This window comes from Erinaceus europaeus, chromosome 7 (assembly GCF_950295315.1).
Source record: "Erinaceus europaeus chromosome 7, mEriEur2.1, whole genome shotgun sequence".
Classification (NCBI taxonomy): domain Eukaryota; kingdom Metazoa; phylum Chordata; class Mammalia; order Eulipotyphla; family Erinaceidae; genus Erinaceus; species Erinaceus europaeus.
Window position 1 is genome coordinate 99,642,145 of NC_080168.1, and position 15,501 is coordinate 99,657,645.

The 15,501-nt window shown below is 38.1% G+C and overlaps 1 protein-coding gene across 3 annotated transcripts in view; it reads left to right on the forward strand.

The window, feature by feature from the left end:
• Positions 1 to 6,117: 6,117 nt before the first annotated feature.
• The window catches only part of WIF1 (WNT inhibitory factor 1), an 89,523-nt gene continuing 80,139 nt past the window's right edge, over positions 6,118 to 15,501 (forward strand). The window contains exons 1-3 of one of the 3 annotated variants that reach the window (XM_060194986.1): positions 6,118 to 6,265; positions 6,356 to 6,958; positions 7,455 to 7,594. In XM_060194986.1, coding sequence (XP_060050969.1) covers positions 6,811 to 6,958; positions 7,455 to 7,594 — 288 coding nt within the window. In that variant the 5' untranslated portion in view covers positions 6,118 to 6,265; positions 6,356 to 6,810. Of the gene's footprint in view, positions 6,959 to 7,454; positions 7,595 to 15,501 lie in introns of all 3 variants that reach the window. The other 2 variants (XM_060194987.1, XM_007516858.3) reach the window with 2 other exon arrangements.

Consider the following 15,501-nt stretch of genomic DNA (forward strand, 5'->3'; position numbering starts at 1 on the left):
CGCATGTGGCGCAAAGCGCACAGACAGGCATCAGGATCCTGGCTCAAGCTCCGGGCTCCAGAACTGCAGGGGGTTCGCTTCACAGGCAGTGAAACAGGTCTGCAGGTGTCTATCTTTCTCTCCCCCTCTGTCTTCCCCATCTCTCTCCATTTCTCTCTGTCCTATCCAACAACAACAACAGCAGTAACAACAACAATAATAACAATGACAATGATAAACAACAAGGGCAACAAAAGGGAAAAAATTAAATATATATACTTTTCATACTAAAAAATAATTAAAGGATGTAGGGTAGATTGCATAATGGTCATGCAAAGAGGCACTCATGCCTGAGGTTCCAAAGTCCCAGGTGCAATCTTGTGCATCACTATGAGCCAGAGCTGAGTAGTACTCTGGTAAAATAGTAATAATAATGATAATAATAATAACAATGCATCATTATTTTGTTTTTTTCATACTTCTGTTTAGACTTTGTTTACCCTGAAAGTTTCTGAGAGTCTGATGATTGTAGAATTAACAAAGATTAATTAGTTTCTTGTTTTATGTAATTCCACCAGGTATTGTTCCCACAGTTAGGTTTTCCTTGAAATTCTAATTGTGTCCTTTCAAAAATTTATAAGTGCATACTTTAAAATGACTATGACCTATATAAAGAGCTCACCAAACTCAGCAACAAGAAAACAAATGACCCCATCTAAAAATGGGGAGAGGATATGAACAGAAAATTCATAACAGAAGAAATCCAAAAGGCCAACAAACATATGAGAAAATGCTCCAAGCCATTGTTTGTCAGAGAAATGCAAACAAAAGACAACAGTGAGATACCACTTCACTCCTGTGAGAATGTCATACATCAACAAATGCTGGATAGGTTGTGGGGACAAAGGAACCCTCCTGCACTGCTGACAGGAATGTCAATTGGTCCAACCCCTGTGAGAACAGTCTGGAGAACTCTCAGAAAACTATAAGTGTACCTAGCCTATGACCCTGCAATTCCTCTCCTGGGGATATATCCTAAGGAACCAAACACTCACGTCCAAAAAGATTTGTGTATACCTATGTTTATAGTAGCACAAAATATATAATAGCCAAAACCTGGAAGCAACCCAAGTGTCTAACAACAAATGAGTGGCTGAGCAAGTTGTGGTCTATATACACAGTGGAATATGGATGGAGCTTGAGGGAATCATGTTAAGTGAGATAAGTCAGAAAGAGAAAGATGAATATGGGATGATCTTACTCATAGACAGAAGTTGAAAAACAAGAACAGAAGGGAAAACACAAAGCAGGACTTGGACTGGAGTTGGTGTATTGTACCAAAGTAAAATAATCTGGGGTGGGGCGGAGGAGTGTTCAGGTCCTGGAACATGATGGCAGAGAAGGACCAAGAGGGGGTTGAATTGTTGTGTGGAAACTGAGAAATGTCACACACATACAAACGACTGTATTTTACTGTTGACTGTAAATCATTAATACCACCAATAAAGAAAAAAATATATATATAGGGAAAAAAAAGAACTTCTACCTTCTGCACCCCCAATAGAATTCTGGTCCATATCCCCAGAGGGCAAGAAATGTTAGGGGAAGATGACTAGAGGGCTCTGAACTCTAATTCCATCAAGACCTAGAGAGAGAAGAAGAAAAAGGACATTTGAAAGTTGAATAGGTGTAGGTGTGACAGAAAGGAAGAGAAGGCAGGACCATAGAAAATGGCAAATATATAAAAATTTGGATAGGTATAGAAATAATAGTCAACCCATATCTGTGACCTTGGGAAATACTGCAGTTTCCAGTGGAGGGAATGGGGACACATAAGTCTGGTGATGAGAACAATGTGGAATTGTGCCTGTTATCTCATAATTTTGTAAATGAATATTAAATCACTAATAAAAAGGGCAAGAAGACAGCTTCCACAATATACCTTATAAAATCTACGGTGGATATTTTTAATTATAGACATCTATTTCTTACTATACAGTGAATTTTCTTTCCCTTTTTTCCAGAATCACAGTGTTCTCTTAGGTATTGTAGTTAATGTAGTTAGGGGTATTCAGATGATAAAACTACACCTACCCGCCACTATTGATCCATTGATAGTAAAGTGTCCATTGCAATATGTAATTGGCCATCACAATTAATGAGCAATGTTAAAGCATTTATCAGAACTGCCTAAGGTTCTGTGCTAAGTTGGAAGTCGATGTTAACTTAGAAGAAGCAATAAGCCATGGTGATGTGGATTGAAACACTGCATTAACTCTTACAGTGTTATTTTTAATAGATTCTCACAAAGCACGTATTATATTTTAGGCACTTTAAAGACAGAATTTCCCTTAAACTGAACCTAAGTTGGAATGGCTAACCAAAGTGTCCACAAATGCAGAGTCAGTTGGTGGAGGCGGGAGTGAGGACATAAGAATGGGAAGGGTGTGAGAGTAGGCTGCCCTTTTTCTTATGGACTTGGAGAAATTATTTATATATTCTGGGTAAGAGTCTTAGACATCCAAGTATTTTCTTTCATTCCTTCTCCTATCTTGTCACTCTCAATTCCATCTTTTGATAAAGAGTTCTTAATTTTACATACTCTTTCTTATCTGCTTAGTATATATATATTTTGTATTCCAATGAATCATTTTTTTTTATTTTTCAAAAACTTTAAAACAAATCTAATCAAACACAGATGACATAGTAAATGGCCAACATTTAAAGCAATGATAAGTTAAACTTTGGGAAGTGGTTAATAATATCCATTTTGCTGGTTGCAGTGACAGCTTCATGGCTAGATACATATGGCAGAACATTAATTTTAATTGTCAAAGAATATTTCATCTTCTGACGACATTCTAGTTTGTTTTCCCATTGGTTTATTATTGAACAAGAAAACTGTCTTCCCTTTCTTCCCTATCATAAAAATTATAGCTAGGCTAAATGTCATAGAGATGAAACAGTATAGAATAAAGACAGAGAATAAAGGATATGATTTGGGGGAGATAAGACATGCTGGGTTGCTTGGCAGTGCCATCCTTCAAGGAAAGAGGAGCAAGAGCGTTGCATGGGAGGATGAGGAATACTCAAGCTCCGCTGCGCTTCAGTAATGAGCTGTCATGACTTGCGATGTACAGTTCTTAAGTGATAAAGTATGCAAGCATGGCAAAAGGTGCTGGCCTAGGGTGGTGACAGCCGCCTGCTTTGGGGGAAAGTAGCTGAAGCAGGCAAGAAACAACCTCTTTCTTTTCTTAAAAGTGTCTTTTAATTATAATAAGAACATTTGCTTACTTTTTTAAATCAGGAAATATTTGTGCATAAGGTGAAAACTGTTCCCTTATGCAAGTCCCAGACCCAATCCGTATAGACAATCACTGAAATAATTTGTTATGTAATCTTTTGACCATTGTACTTACTTATAAATGCAGACTTTAAAAGAAGTCTGTATTAAAAATAACGCTTGACAACTTGCTTTTTAGACCTAGTGTCCTGTTACTTGCTTTCCATACTAGCGTGCTCAGATTCACCTGTTCCCTTTCTTCTCCAAGCACAGCTTGAGATGTACCCGATCCACCTCAGTTTTGGTCTTAACATGAATAGTCTGGAGGAGACCATGGAAGCTTCAGGCCCACAGAAGGGCAGATTTCCCTGGACTGAGTGGCTGCACACTGACTATGGTCTCCCCTATAGCCCTTTTTGCTTTTGTCCCCCCCCCCCCAACTACACTTGAGGCACCTTCCTCATACTGTCCTGTTTTTTTCTCCTCCAAGGCAGCATGAGTGGCCAATTCAGAAACCTGCAAAAGCCCAGTATCAGAAGTAGATGAGGAAGGCAGGCTAGATAGAATAGTGCCAGTACTCTTTGAATGACAGCACTTTGAATCAAACCACCTAATTATTCCCTTGTAGGGAGGAAGTACTCTCAGATCTTTAAGTTTTCCTCAGAAAGGTCGAGAAACAAAGAATACTCGAAAAACTAGAAACTCAAAACTTTATGAGAAGGTTTCTGATTTTCAGGTGTCAACAGCTAAGGTAAGTGGTCTTCAAGGGCTGGGATCATGTTTTGTGATTTGTGTAATTTTTGTGATCTCAGTCTTTCTCATAGTTTGTAGAACAGTGTCTTACAAAATGTAGGCATTTAATAAATCTTAGTTGAAAAAAAATCTTAGTTGAATGAGTGAATAAGTGAATGAACTAATGAACAAGTAAATAAAGTGTCCTGCAAACGTAATTGATGAGAATGAGTTACACAAGGAAAGGAAAACTAGTGGACTAGAAAATAAATGGTAGACTGTTAAAATGTTAAAAAATGTTTTTAAAAATGTGCCCATACATTTAAAAAAAAGGGTAGACTTTCAAACTAAACAAATTTGATTTACAATATTTCTAAGCAGCTATTTTCAAATTGCCATCCTGTGTAGAAATGTTTCTTTGAATTTTTGAGTAGATAAATTTAAATTTTTGAGTAGATAAATTTTAAAATGTGACTCTGTTCTAAACAAATAAAAAATTGCTTTGACTGCTCCTCAACAATAAAAAGGAGAGTCACACCTGATTTAGTTTTTTGTTGGAACACCCAAAAAGATGTGCCCTGTTGTTTCTGGAAATAGCTGAATGATATATGACATATGTTCCTTCCTTTTCTTTAGAAACCAAAAGAACTTTTAATTTTTTTTTTTTTTTAGATAACACTTCTATCTCTAATGAAATACAGTGTTTCTAAGTGTGTACTACTGGAGAGAAATGAACAGAAACCAACCATTCTAGAAAGAAAAATCCTTACAATAAGATTTGTTACAATTGTTAATACCAATTCAATTACTGTTTAAGAACCTCATCCACATGAATTGAATTAGGAAGGAATTTTGTCCCTCTATTTCTTCTACACAAATGCACACTTAAAAGTTACTTCTCAATTAGTATTTAACTAGAATAACCTGTAGAGGGCGTCCTTGCATAAAGAGCCATAGGAGTTTGAGAGCTACTGAGGGGAGAAAACCTTTCGTTAAAACCACACTTGTTTGAATAAAAGAAAATGCCTATTGTTATGTGAAATTATCTGTTAACTCAGAGACAATTCCTATTACAATGTTAAACTACTTCAATGATTTCCTAATGTATGTGAACATATTATAGAAATTAATTTCCCCAGGAATAAAAAGTACTGCAACATTTGAAAAGAAAACAGTATTTTAAAAGGAAGAATGGCTGTAAAATTTAGAATGTAAACAGACTTAATTATGATTTACTTATCAGTATGAGAGATAGTGGGTAAGAAACTAGGCTTTGAAATCTGAATGCCTGGATTTAAGCTCCGACTGGCTCTGTCCCTTACCGGTGGAGTAACTACAGACAACTTACTGGATCTTTTTAAATTTGCTTCCCATAAGCAAAATGGGAGTAACAACAGTACCAACTTAAAAGAGTTGTGAGGATTAAGTAAGCACTTAAAATAAAAGTGCTTTTAAAATTAAGACACTGCAAATTCAAACCAGTCCTAATTAGACAGATTTCTTGTCTAATCCCTTTTAAAGATCAACAGTTGACAGCTGAAAATATTTCATAATTGGAAATGCACATTCTGTTCTGTTTAGTAACTTCTCATGATCTAACATTTATTTAACTTAATGCATGCACATGTTCAGCTTCTCTTCTGTTGTTTCTGTTTGTTTTCCCTGCTTGAAGTGTCCACTATTTTACAAAGAACTGAGTGAAACACCATGCCCAGCCCAGACACTCAATCCTTGGGGCATTTGTCCCAGAATATGGGTGCTAAAGAACAAAGAGAAGTAAACAACCCTTTTTCTTACTTTGAAATCTCTCTAAGTCTCTCCCCCCCTCCTTTTGCTTCAGTTTTCTTTGTTCATTAAAGGGATTAGGTAGGGGGCAAGTGAAGTGCTTTCAGTTGAGGATGTAGCCCACTGACAGTCCACTGCTCTCTCCTCAGATAAGAGCTTTGATTTCAGCATCTATTTTCTATAAAAATAGAAAGGTTTTTATAAATCTGGGGAGCTCGGTCTCAGGGGCAGGTACACCTGTCATCCAGAACCCAGGAGAATCGTAACAGGAGTTAGTGAGCAAGGGAGTCAGGCCTCCTCAACTGCCCCAGCACCAAATTGTGGTTGACAAGAATGAAAAGCCCCTCAACGGGAGCCAAGTCGAGCGCCTCCCAGCGTGCGCCCGCGGGAAGCTGCGTCTCGATTTTTCCGTGGATGGAGGCGCGCAGTGTCAACACAGCTCGGACCAGAGAATTTAAGGTTGCAGACAGAGGAATGATAAAGGAGGTAGATGAGCATCCATTCAGCTTTCTAGAAGGGTTCTTATCACCCTCACGGCCTTGCGAAGTCCGTTTATTCCACTTTTGCCCTGGCTAGAGGCCGAGGACAACGGGGTACCAGGGGCAGCTTGGAGCATCCAGCGCCGCCCCGAGCGCTCCGCGGAGTGAGCGCCACCTCCAGAGCCCCGCGGCCCCGCCCCCGCGCGCCCCCCAGCGGCGCCCAGCGGGCCTCGTCACTCGTCACTCGTCACTCCGGGTATTTAACCCTCTGACTGTTTGGCTCGGCGGAGCTTGCAGGCATTTCCCACTTTGCCAGTCTTGCACCTCGCTGTCCCTTCTACCTCCCGCGCCCCTCCTCTCTCTCTACTCTTCCCTCCTCCCGGGGCTCTCCCCCGCACTCTCTCTTGCACCCCAGCCAGGAGGCTGCACGTCCAAGCGCGGCTTCCGCGGGGTGCGCTGAAGCCTCTCCGAGAACGTAGTGGCCGCAGGTTGGGTGGGTGCGGCCGCAGGAGTTTTCTGTGCGAGCGCCGCCCTCGAGGAGGTCCGATCAGCATGGCCCCGAGAAGCGTCTTTCCAGCCGCGGCGCTCGCGCTCTGCAGCATCTTCCAGTGCCTGCCGGTGCTGCGCGCAGAGGTCGGGCAGCCCAGCGAGGAGAGCCTGTACCTGTGGATCGACGCTCACCAGGCCAGAGTGCTTATAGGTGAGACTCCTCGCCTAGAGCGTTCCTTCCCTCTCTCTCCAGCTTTCCCACTAAAGGGGGGAATCTATGCCGGGTTGTGGGGGGGGGGGTTGCAAACATTTCGAATGTTTTGAAAACTTAATTTTCAAGAAAGATTGTTCCCCTTATCTGAAAGTATATAAATCTCTCTCTCAAGAAACCCAAACTGACCCAGTGTTCTGATCGCTGCTAGTTTCTGCAACCCTGGGTGCTTTCTTTTTTTCTTCAGGTGAACGCAGCATTTCTTTGCATCACGTAACCCCCCCCCCCCCCAAAGCTTTAGTCTTTTGGCATCATTTCTATCCTGCAGCAAGGAAAATCAATCTCAGTGTCTTTATTGGTACCCATGCAGGTACTTTGTGAACAGAAATGACTCATATTAATTTGCTGGTTTTTTTTTTTTGCATGCATGCATCTTCTGATTTGAATTCTACTAAATTTACTTAGGTTATTATTATTATTGTTTTTCTTCAACTAGGATTCGAAGAAGATATCCTGATAGTTTCAGAGGGGAAAATGGCCCCTTTCACACATGATTTCAGAAAAGCACAACAGAGAATGCCAGCCATCCCTGTCAATATCCATTCTATGAATTTTACCTGGCAAGCTGCAGGACAGGTAAGTTCTGGTAACCAGAACGACTGGAGAAAATTATCCTTTAATATTGCTACTGTCTGATGCTAGGTAGAAATAATACTGTATAATGTATAGTCTGTTATAGTTTATATTTTAAGAGAAACTTTTTATCTGATCTCCAAAGTAAATAAAGAATTAAGTCTCACTTATTTAAAACCGTTACATAAATTAAAAATTCCCATAAGAAAACGTAAGCAATATGCATAAACTTACTATTCTGATAAGAGTCAGTGTCTTCAGACTGCTGGAATATAAAGACCTTAGATCTCAACATTTATTCTTTCTGTCATCATTGGCATTAAAGTTTAACGTAACATTTAAGACTTTTCTCCAGTCTATATATGTATCACTTGTGATATTATTTATACTTTACAACAAATTTTAGTCTTTAAGTATTTTTGACATTGTGTATTTGAAAAAAATACTGTGTTGAATTTTATTCACTGGCGCAATGTGTGATGTGTGCGTTATATATTTCTGTAGAGTTCACAGTCTCAAATGTATCTGTAAGGGACGGGGAGATAGCACCATGACTTGTGCACCAGCTTTTAATGTCTGAGGTTCCAGAGGTTCCAGAGCACCACCATAAACCAGAGCTGAGTAGTGCTCTGGACATGCATACACAATCACACTTTTTCTCTCCTCTTTTCTACTAAGCTATGTAAATATATATGTGGTGTGTATGTAAAATACTAGAAGCTACTGTCTTTTTAATTTATTTTATTTTATTATTATTTTTTAATATTTATTTATTCCATTTTGTTTGCCCTTGTTTTATTGTTGTAGTTATTATTGTTGTTATTGATGTCAGCGTTCTTGGATAGGACAGAGAGAAATGGAGAGAGGAGAGGAAGACAGAGGGGGAGAGAAAGACAAACACCTGTAGACCTGCTTCACCGCCTGTGAAGCGACTCCCCTGCAGGTGGGGAGCCAGGGGCTCGAACCGGGATTCTTATGGTGGCCCTTGCACTTTGCGCCACCTGCCCTTAACCAGCTGCACTACCGCCGGACACCCAAACATTTTTTTTATTTTTTAATTTCTTTATTGGGGAATTAATGTTTTACATTCAAAGTAAATACAATAGTTTCTACATGTATAACATTTACCAGTTTTCTGTATAACAATACAACCCCCAATAGGTCCTCTATCATCCTTTTTGGACCTGTATTCTCTTCCCTCCACCCCAGAGCTATTATCTTTTTAAGATTTCATTTTGAGAATTATCATATAGAAAAGGGAAAGTATATATTTGTTATATATTTTTAATTAATGTATGTATGTATGTATTTTATTTTCCAGTCAGGATTATTGGTGGCGCTCTCTGCCTACATAATTATTCCACTCCTGGCAAACTCTTTTCTATAGCTAGAGGGTGAGAGACAGAGACAAAAACAAGAGACACTACAGCACCGCTTGTGTAGAAGATCCATGTAGTGACTAGGGAGTCAAACCTTGGTCCTTGTGCATAGAAGTAAAACGTACACTCTATCAGGTGAGCTATCTCCTGCCCTCCACAAATTGCAGTGTATTTTTTAAATTTCTTTTTACTGAATTAATTTTTAATTAATTAATTAATTAATTAATTAATTTTAGCCTCCAGGATTATTGCTGGGGCTCAGTGCCTGCACTAGTAATCCACTGCTCCTGGAGGCTATTTTTTTCATTTTTGTTGCCTTTGTTGTTTATCGTTGTTGTTGTTATTATTGTTGTTATTGTTGCTGCCATTGTTGTTGCATAGGACAGAGAGAAATCGAGAGAGGAGGGAAGACAGAGAAGGGGAAAGAAAGACACTTGCAGACTTGCTTCACCGCTTGTGAAGCGACCCGCGCTGCAGGTGGGGAGCAGAGAGCTCAAACCGGGATCCTTATGCAGGTCCTTGAGCATTGCTCCACGTATGCTTAACCCGCTGCGCTACCGCCCGGCCCCGCGTTTTGTTTTTTTTTTAAATTTTAAGCATATTATTTTTATTAGACTTTAAAAAATTATTTATTTATTCCCTTTTGTTGCCCTTGTTGTTTTATTGTTGTAGTTATTATTGTTGTTGTTACTGATGTCGTCATTGTTGCAGAGGACAGAGAGAAATGGAGAGAGAGGAAGGGAAGACAGAGAGGGGGAGAGAAAGACACCTGCAGACCTGTTTCACCGCTTGTGAAGTGACTCCCCTGCAGGTGGGGAGCCAGGGGTTCAAACTGGGTATGCCAGACCTTGTGCTTTGCGCCACCTGTGCTTAACCTGCTGTGCTACCGCCCGACTCCCATTTTTAAGAATATTATTTAAAGCATATTACCATTTTTGTATGTTACATTTTATATAGTTTCAGTATTATGTAAGTAGACTCTAACTTTGCAAAGTGAGAATAAATGTTATATGGTTTTGTTTCGTTTGTGTGATTAGAGAATTTACTCTAGAGGATAAATGGACGTAATAAACTATTTTACTAGCGGTAAAACATGTCTTCTATGAAAACCGTTCTAATTATAATTAAAATGACTTTTGGCTTTTTTTTATTCTAAAATTATTTAAATTGCTATTTCCATGAAGATTGTGATCCAGAAACCACTTTATAAAAAATAACTACTTTGAATTGGGAAACTACTTTGATTCTGTTTAGTTAAATAGTTGTTATAGTAGGAACATCACCACAATAGACATCTTTTCACATCTCAAGTCTGTTCTTTTTTTTTTTTTTTTCTCTTTGCTAAAATAGATCAAATGGAAGCCCTTTAACTATTCTATTGTCATAAAAATAGAAATTTTAGATCTGTGGAAAGTCATAACAGCAAGGTCATTTACTCTAATGCTTCCATTTTTTGCAGATAAATTTAGTGAGACTCCTCTTACTTTATGTGGAGATTATCCCTTTTCCTATCTGTAATTCCCTCTTGATAGATATTTTATGAATTTTGGACACTGTGAAATCAGTAATAAGTCAATAAACTGCCTTTCATTACCTCTGTTTCACTCTGATCCTATTTGTCAGATACTATCAATATTAATGCTGTTTTTTTTAATAAAGACATGTTCTTCATATATACTTTTATGGATTCACAGAAAGTAGATTGAAGGACTGGGCAGTGTGCACCTGGTTGAGCACACACTACAATGCGCAAGGACCTGGGTTCAAGCCCTTGATCTTTACCTGCAGGGGGGAAAGCTTTTTAAGTGGTGAAGCAATGCTGTAGGTGTCTCTCTTCCTCTCTTTCTCCCCTTCCCTCTCAAGTTCTGTCTATCTCTATCCAATAAATGAAAATAATAAAAATTATATGTAAAAAAGAAACTTTATTTCCATCCCCATAGCTGAAAAGGTCTGTTAATTACAGTTACCTACAGAAGAAGCAGAAAATGTCAATGGATCTCACCTCATCTCACTCTCTAATTTATGAGTTTGTTATTCTGAGGAATGAGATCTGAAGCAAAGTCTTAAATTCCATGTTGTCTTCCCTATTGCTTCACAGTACAGTGTATGCATATTGAGTATGAAATGGACTGACCTATCAAATAATAGCATGAATATTTCTGGTAGGGAATCAAAGAAAAAAGTGTAACTCAGGGAGCTGGGCATTAACACACTCAGTTATGCTCAAGAAACTGTGCCAATAATCTGAGTTTGAGCCCCTGCTCCCCACCTGCAGTGAGGAGGATGCTTTACAAGTGGTGAAGCAGGTCTGCAAGTATCTTTCTCTACTTCTCTCTGTTTCTGTCTCCCCATCCCTTCTCAATTTATCTCTATCCTATCCAAAAACAAATGAGAAAAAAAAATAGCCACCAGGAGCAGTGGATTCGTAGTGCTCCTCACTGAGCTCCAATGACTGGAGGCAAAAAAAAAAAAAAAAATAGAGAGAGAGAGAGATGAAGGAGAAGAAGAAAAGGAGGAGGAGGAGAGGAAGAAAGAAGAAGGTTCTTGTTAGGTTTTGGTCATCCAGATGAATTATCTCATTATGTACATCACTGTTGGCTCCTCAGTTACCTTGCTTTTATGCGTTCTGTCTGCTCTGGGTAAGCTACCAATGACAACTGGAAACTGAAAACTGTAATATCCACTGTCTCTTTTTCTTCAGAGCAGCAAATAGGGTAAGATTTTACACAATGCCAGACAACAAGATATTTTAAAATATTATTTAGATTTAGCTAATGTTACTCAATAAAGTTATGTGATTCTGGCACGGTAGTTTTTGAAATGCATGGAAATTTTGAAGATGAGAAAAATAATTACTTCAATGCCAACTAAGTCTTTTGGAAGGCATCCATAGCTAAAGCCAAACCGCATCAAAACATATACATGGAAAATGAAAAGCTCATCCCATTATCTAATTATTTCATTCAAATAGTATCAAACATTTTGGGATTTCAACACAATCAAAACACATAGTTGACTAATGAAAATTTAAACAATATTTAAGTGTTTTTTGCAACATGTGAAGAGAGTTAAAAATAGCTATATCATTGAAGACCTAGTAGAAACTGGAGGTGTTATCTACTTTCTAGAAAATTATTAGTCCATTAACCAAAGTATTCTTGGTGCCATTTAAATACATGTCATCTTCTATTCAAGCAAATGCAAATGAAAATTACAGTGAGTTGCATTTCCTCAGATCAAGTTGGTCAAATAGATCTGAAGTGTACTAGAAGGTGGAGAGATGGACATACAAGTATGGGGATTTTTCCATCTAAGCCTAAATTTTTACAGGGCAACTTGACTCTGATGGCAAAAGGTTAATATTCATCTTTTGTCTGGGAAGTTTTACTTCTGGAGATTCATTCCAACTAAATAATCATGAATGTGGGTAAAAATTTGGATACAAGATTGTTTTTAACCATTCTATCTATTGAAGAACAAAATACTGGGGGTGAGGGGTGGAGGGCAAAAACATATCACTTGAATGGTAAGATGCTGTACCATGTATGTGAGTGACCCAGGCTTGAGTCTGGCTTCAGTATGGCTCCCACCATACCGAGGGAAACTTCGGTGCCATGGTGCCTTTTCCTCTACTCTGCCTCTGAGTGAGTCAGCCTGGAAGTGGTGAAGCCCCAAAGAGAACCAAAATCAATCAATCAATCAGTCAACCAAACAAGTAAAACATGAGTAGAAATTTGAGGTTTACAGTGTTAGAATACAAGGAAGTACTAGTAAGAATATTGTAGAAATCTATTTGATGGCTTGAAGTGATCATCATATCAAGTTAAGTCATAGTCCAAGTATATCTGTTTGATCTCATTGCAACATTTGTGGGAAAACAGAGGAAAAGAGTCTGATCTTCCTAAGTGTAACATTGGTCATATTTATGTGATCTTTTTTTAAAAATTAATTAATTTATTTTCCCTTTTTGTTGCCCTTGTTTTCATTGTTGTTAGATAGGACAGAGAGAAATGGAAAAAGGAGGGGAAGACAGAGAGGGGGAGAGAAAGGCAGACACCTGCAGACCTGCTTCACCGCCTGTGAAGCGACTCCCTTGCAGGTGGGTAGCCTGGGGCTTGAACCGGGATCCTTACGCGGTTCCTTGAATTGTTGAGAAATTTAGATAAATAGTCCACATTAGATGTATCTAAATGCTTTAAGTTTACAATTGTATGATGGTCTGCATTATACTGATAGTTTATTGATATACAGTATCCAGCATTGTAGTTATGAATCTCAAAGAAATTCACTAAGGCTTATCTGGTCCTCACTTGACAGTTTCTTCTGAGATTCCCTCAAATCTGCTTTAGAAGGCTTTCTTCCCTAAAATCAGATTACCTGGCCTCTTCCTCTCACCGAAATCACCATTTTCCATGGAGAAGATAGTTTTAATTCTATCTCCCATCTAAAATATTCATCATTTAAAATGGCATTCTCCTTCTCAAGGCTTTTAAGTGAGAAGCAAATTTCTATTAAAAAATTGTAGGCTTTAAGGATTTTTAGTAATTAAGGAAAATACTCTTTATGTATTGTGCTCTTTATGTAACTTTTTAACAGTTGGTATCTTTCAGAGGGACATTCCTTGTTCAGTATTTTTCCTAAATTTGAGACAGGTAGGGGCCATGAGTAATCATTTTGGTTTCTAAACACGGTACTAATCAAACATTTTATTTGGAAAATAACTCTTTTTAAATCTAATAGTTTTCAAATAAAACTTTAACGAGAAGTTTTGCTAGGCAAATCTCCATTGCAATGCCAATTTTAGGACACCACTGCTGACTTGTTTATGGCCCAATTTGGTACAAGGCCAAGATTTTCATTTATATAGAGAATACAATAAATATCATATAGATTTGGCTTTAGCAACTGTAATATTATATCGCCTGCATAAAGATGCTAAGATACTATGAATCTACTAGTTAATAAGGTGCCTATTGTTTTTTTTTTTTTTTTAAGCATTGGTGGTAGATTTAAACTGTCTATCTGTATTAGTTTTCCAACCTCCTGTAACTAAATGGCTAGATTTATTTTAATTTTATTTTTAGATCAGAGCATTGCTCAGCTCTGGCTTATGGTGGTGCTGAGGATTGAACCTAGGACCTTTGTTGCCTCAGGCAAGGCAGTCTTTCATTATGGTATCACCCCAGTTCTTGCATAGATTTTTTCAGGGGCGCAATTAAATTGGAGTCTACAGGATAGACATCCTCTGGTTGAAGATGATCGACCAATATTAACTTGAAACCCACCACCTGCAGTTCTAAGCAAGTTTTAACCATCTGTACCAAACAGTCCAGATGTTAGAACAAGATTTTTTAAAAATCATGTAGTTACAATGACTATAAATGATAGAATTTAATGTCAGAGCTTTATTTTTCTCAATTTCAGGATGCTTAATAATAGAACTCAAAAGTGTTGGTGTGAATACAGGAAAGGAAGAGGAGAATTTGTTACCCTCCTACATGGCCTTGTATATATTATGAAATAATTTACTATATTGGGTAAAACTGCAGAAATATGCTCCTGTGCTTCATATATATGACAATCAAAATCAGAAAATATTATTATGCTGAGTATGCAGGTGACTTAGTGAAATGTTTTCCTATATGAATTTAGTTTTAAATGAGTTCACAACCCCTACCAGGTCTCTATTAATTAAAAAAAAATCTTGAATCACTGAAAACTATTAGAAACAATAGTAATACAAAATCAAGGATAAGGAAAGTTTGAGAATTTTGCCTGGATCATGGTATCTTTGTGAATGAGTCGAGCCAGTAGCATTCAAATTGAGTTTTACAATAAGAAAAGTGCATATTGGAGAGAAATAGGGAACAAATCAGAAACAGGCCCTTTCCCTGACAACCTATTCATACTTTTTTGCTAATTGTTTTAAAAGAAGACTCATTTTACTGATGTATTTCTTCCTCAACAATTGGATAACTAATTCTGTCATTAAAATGCACCTCCACCCCCATTTCAGATAGCATATATCTTCAATGTAGCATTTGAATATGATGGAGGCACTAGCTCTGTTAATTTGGCTACAGTTTGCTGTCTCCAATTTCCTATTGGGATGATTGCACTGAGGAGACCTATATTAAAATGTTTCCCCCCTCCTTTTCTCCCCTTGACAAAAATCGAAGAAAAACAGGATAGTAAAAATTTTAATTCAAGTACTTGTTCTTCCTCTTCAAAGAAGCTGCCAAATTTCCTTAAACACCTTCTTCCAACTCTGAAGTTTTGCTTACATTTCTTATTATTTAAGTGCCTCAGAGTGGACTGTCCATGTTTTTCCTTCAGGGAGTTAGGACTGTCTTGGTAGTTACAGCCCAAGTGGTCACATACCTTCACACTCCTGAGATGTGCTGTCATACTTTTGTGGCAGTTTTGGTAATTTTATGTCACCAAGTGGAGGGAGTGTCTTGTTTCCTGACCCCTGTTCCCTGGTTTCAAAGTGGGAATGTGAATATGTTTACATACTGTGGCCATGACTGT